The following is a 5000-nucleotide window of genomic DNA, read 5'->3' as shown; positions in this document are numbered from 1 at the left end:
GAAACCATATAAAACTGTGATATACCAAAACAAAATTAAAAAATAATGATGTAAGTAAAAAAAAAAGAAATAGATGTGGGTGATATAATGTTAGGCTGATAAAAAAAGAAAAAAAAAGAAAAGAAAAAAACTATCATACTCATGATAACTAGCAAAACATTTTTGGAACTGAACGTACAAAAAAATATATTAAGAAATATATAAAGAATGCAAAAACTGAAAAAATTAAAATCACCAAATGTGCAGGATATGAGAATTTGACTTGTTTGCTGTACAAAAAAAGAAAAATGATGATAATAATAATTAATAATAATAACAATAATAATAATAAAACACTATCACGAACTCACATCCTGGAAATCATTTAAGGTCATATGTAGCAATCCTCGTTTGCTAATACTGAACTGTTCTAGGCCGGGCCCCTATGCATGCCACAAAATGCCACATCAGAGCCAACACAATAAAGCATCGCTTAAAAGTTCTTCTTTAAAAGGGGGACAGTAGTTTGAAAAGTTACTTTACACGTAAGAGGGAGAGAAAAAAAAGAAACAAAAAAAGTAAGGGTACAATAAATTAATATTACTTGCATTACGAGAAGCAGATGGATCGGTCTCTTGGAGCTGGAAAACAAAGGGGCTGCTGGCATTCGGACTTAATGTCAGAACGCCCGGATGCGAGACGGAAAACTTTTACTATACTTTAGTGTAATTGGCCTTGTCTAATCTAAAGGTGGGTTGATCATCATAAAAATAAATACAAGCTGATTAATGATAGTAATAAAAAGATGATAACTATAATTAAAATAATAAAGATAACCAAAATAACAATACGACAAAGTGACTTCTAGTATGAAATAGGGGAAGTAAAATACAAAGAACAACAACAATAATCATAAAGAAATAAATGAATAAAAAAAAGCACACTGGTAAAGTTCAAACAATTTTCTACTTCTGCTTTTCCCTTTTCCTCTGAACACGAAATAAACTTTGAGAAGAACAACGTAACGATGTAAGAGTTCTTGCAAAGAGGATGTAGTTGGCCATTCCACAATGAATAAATTCCTTGGGTGTCTGTGCCCAACGGCCGAGGGTGAGCGTTGGGTCGAATTGGATTATGACAGACAGAAAGAGGTAGTTGTCTGGATAGTCAAGCTGTCATTCCTTTCCATGGTGAGGTTTTTTGCAAATGGTGGAAATTGCACTTGTCAGACGATGCCATTGCTGTAGCACTTCTTCACACAAAGATAATTTCTGACAAAGCCTTCTTTTTTTTTATTATTCTTCTTTGTCTATATCTTCTCTCTCGCTCTCTCTATCCTTTTAGAAAATTATTGTCACGTTTTTAAATAGCGCTTAATGAAAAACAGGAATGCTACGAAGAGCCGTCCTCAAGTGCAAAATCCTTTCCTCAGAGTGCAAGGAATAGAATGGCTAATCAATGAAGGCACTTTGTGTGCTTGCAACCACAAAAAGAAATAATAAAATAAAAGGGTACAGTAAAGAAAAGAAAAGAAAAAAAATCTTAGAAATTAATCTAAATGAAAAAGCCTCTGATATGAATTAGCACAAATTATTGTTTAATATGGCAATCTTTGCATATTTGTATTTAAAAAAAGAAAAGAGGACTACAACATACTATTGGATGATGCTCATGCTGTAGAAAACAAGGTCTCGTTTCAACATATTCACATACATATGTCTTGGCACTAAAACAGCACACTTAACGAACAGGAACGGAGTTTCCTGTTCGTCACCTTCACCTCCTGACTTTTAAAGCCTTTGGATTAAGAACATCTGAGATCACAAAAAATTCCCTAACAACGTCAACAACTTGCAAAGAGAAATAATAATAATAATAATAATTATAATAATAATAATAATAATAATAATTATAATATTCTACCGGTATACAGGCGGCTGCATGAGATGCACGTTGTGGGGCTGTGGGTTAAAAGGAGAGAGGGGACAACGTGCATCCCCTGAGCCCCAGTGATAACTAGACTATCCAACAGGTCATAAACACTGACATTCCTAAGCTACAGAGGATTGGAAAAAAATTGAAGAGTGAAGCGATATGTGTAGAACAATCGTTAGAAGCTGCTTTTTTCGGCAGTAACAGCCTTCAATGATAGTTTGTACAAAGTGGAGAGAAACAGTGTATCGTATAATACAATGATGAAGTTGTGAAAGACACTGTCACAATCATGCCTCACCATAGACTTGCAAACAGATTTCATTTTCTCTGAGTATAAATTACAAAAATATTTAATCACTTTGTTCACATTTGGATAGTCACAATATGCATTGCGTGATTCAATAATGCATGTGTTTTTTTTATATATTTTTTTTTTGTTTTTATATTTTTATATTTTTAAGTACAGTAGGCATTACAATATATTTGCATGTCGACGACCTGGATGGGCAATTACCCCAGCACACTATACTGTACATTGAGTGTTTGTCAATGAGGCACAGGGCAGGCCACACGCACTCCTCATTTGCACCAATTGCCAGCCCAACATTTATATATCTGTACATCATATTATTATGCTCAACCATCAACGTCACCGGCAAGACGCCCAGTGAATTTAATGATTTAAATAGTTTTTTAGTTTTATACAAATCATTTGCCTTTGACAGTAGTGTCGTGCACATCCAGAGTTGCTTATCTGAATATCAGATCACAAAAACTCTGCATGGTACATCAGTAAACCAATACTGAACTACTAATGCTGTTACATTGCAGAAAACACATGCAGATTTACAAATACAAGCAACATCTGCTGAGCTTGAGTATCATGTTTTACTTTATCATGAATGCCTTTGATGGTTTTCAAGTAACCAGAGTCTTCATAGCTGTCTTTGCCATCTTTAGGCTGGAACCCGGCAAACAGCTGCCACAGTATGTTGGAACATCTCAACATAACACAAACTGGTACAAGGGTAAGCTGCCAGACCATACAGTACAACCGTGAGAGTATGTGCTTGGTGTTTTGGCTTTATGCTTGGAGCCTGGATGAAATTATTTTTGTTTTTTGTTTTTTTGTTTTTCAAGTATTAAATTCGAGCACTTATAGGCAAGAGGTCAGCACTGCAACAGACAGGCAGATAATTTACATAGGGGCACAACTGTAATCCTTCACAAGGCATTTCCTGCAATGCGGAACATGGTGCTAAACAAGATGCCAGCTCAACGTCTGACATGACGCTAGAATGAGCTGCACTGGGGCGTGTTGTTAGTCTTTCACCAGACGGTAAATGTGATGTTGCGCACCATGCTCAGACGTAGAAACTTCAAACACATATGCTACACACAGTAGTGTCTCTTGCGTGTCGCGGTTGGTTACCACCTGCGGAAAAATGACATGGTGAGTTTATTTTTTCTTAGACATATTCTTTCTTTACATTATAAGGTGTATTTTTTCAAATAAAGGGAATAAGAGAAAATATACATGTCCTTTTAACAATATTACTTGAATTTCATGATTAAAAAACAAAACAAAAAAACTATTGTTATCCATCTTTGAAATATGTCCTAAAAAGGCATATGCATGTCCAACAAAGATACGAAAAACAGACAGCCGACCAACAGAATTACTTTTTAAGGTCAAAACTATATAGAATCCTATCAACATGCATATATCTATATTTTTTTTCAATGAATAAGCATGTCAAACAAATATTTCTCATGCATTAATAACATAAATTTTTGTTATATTGTTAACCTACTACATATTCATTGTCACATATATTTTGAAATCATATAATATACATATTGTATTTTCCTACTTGCACGTAAAGTGATAAATCAAGAAGAAAAAGAAGAACGCAAAGGAGACAAATAAAACAAAATAGAAGAAGAAAAAGAGGAAAAAGAGGACATAGAAGAAGAGGAAGAAAAAGAAGACAATGCAGAAGAAGGATCAGAATAAGAAAAGAATGAGAAGGCAAAGGAAAAAGAGGAAGTGAAGGATAAGGATAAGGATCAGAAGAAGAAAACAGAGAGAACTGGAGACTGAGAGAGAGAGAGAGAGAGAGAGAGAGAGAGAGAGAGAGAGAGAGAGAGAGAGAGAGAGAGAGAGAGAGAGAGAGAGAGAGAGAGAGAAAAAGAGAAAGAGAAAGAGAAGGAGAAGGAGAAGGAGAAGGAGAAGGAGAAGGAGAAGGAGAAGGAGAAGGAGAAAGAGAAAGAGAAAAGAGACAGACCAGACCCCAAGGCCACAATACCTGTAAAATGGTGAAGTTCTCCAAGACACTGTTCATCATATATTTCTCGGGAAGGTGTTTCAGTTTGTGGATGAAGTTGATCATGTACTCGCACATGGGGGAGCGGTGGATGCGGTACACGAAGCGGCCGTTCTCGAAGCGGGCGTATTCCGTCTCCACTTTCTCCACCACCTGCTTGCCGAACGAGCACACCTTCGTGGAGCAAGTGATTGTCATATTCTCAGGACTCTCGTACCTATTGCGGAAACGGAGAGAGAGATGTTAGTTCACTTATCTATAGTGATCTATGCACAGAGAAAAGTGGGAAGAGATTAAGTTATTATTTTGTATAAATTATGCAACAGGACTGATCATTTGATTTACTTTGGTTTCATAACCAAATATATTACAAAAGTGTAATGAATTAACTATTTCTGGTGATGAGTCACAAGTTATTGTTAATAAATATATAAAGAAAAAAATGTTTACTTGGAAAGGTAAAAAAAGTTCATTCATTTTTTTTCTTTTTTAAATTCCATGAAATGAAACAGCAAATTAGTACATAAATAAGAAATATACAATAAATACATAAGAAGTTCTAGAAATCAGAAATATTTCATAATCAGATAAACCGTTAAGGGCCAGCAACCATAGAAACAAGGCAAGCCCAATATCATGTAATATAGAAAGTGTTAGAAGTCTTCTTTTTTAGTGTTATAGGATATATATTACTTATATTGAAACGTGAAATAAGGGGCATGTGGCCCTAAATCCTATAGAAGAACAGAAATTACATTC

At 35.1% G+C, this 5000-nt stretch overlaps 1 protein-coding gene across 1 annotated transcript in view; it reads right to left on the bottom strand.

Moving 5' to 3' along the window:
* sd (TEA domain transcription factor 1 homolog scalloped) overlaps nt 1–5000 on the bottom strand; it is a gene marked incomplete in the record, with an annotated part of 145040 nt that overhangs the window by 807 nt on the left and 139233 nt on the right. Inside the window, 2 exon segments of the mRNA XM_086554539.1 lie at nt 1–3349; nt 4224–4458. The exon segment at nt 1–3349 is cut by the window's left edge and continues 807 nt beyond it. Of these exon segments, the coding sequence (XP_086410665.1) occupies nt 3236–3349; nt 4224–4458 (349 nt within the window).

This window comes from Penaeus japonicus, unplaced genomic scaffold, assembly GCF_977035675.1.
Source record: "Penaeus japonicus unplaced genomic scaffold, GWHDUDI00000001_assembly GWHDUDI00000029, whole genome shotgun sequence".
Taxonomy (NCBI): domain Eukaryota; kingdom Metazoa; phylum Arthropoda; class Malacostraca; order Decapoda; family Penaeidae; genus Penaeus; species Penaeus japonicus.
Note: the sequence above shows the minus strand (reverse complement) of the source record. Positions and strands in the feature narration are given on the sequence as shown.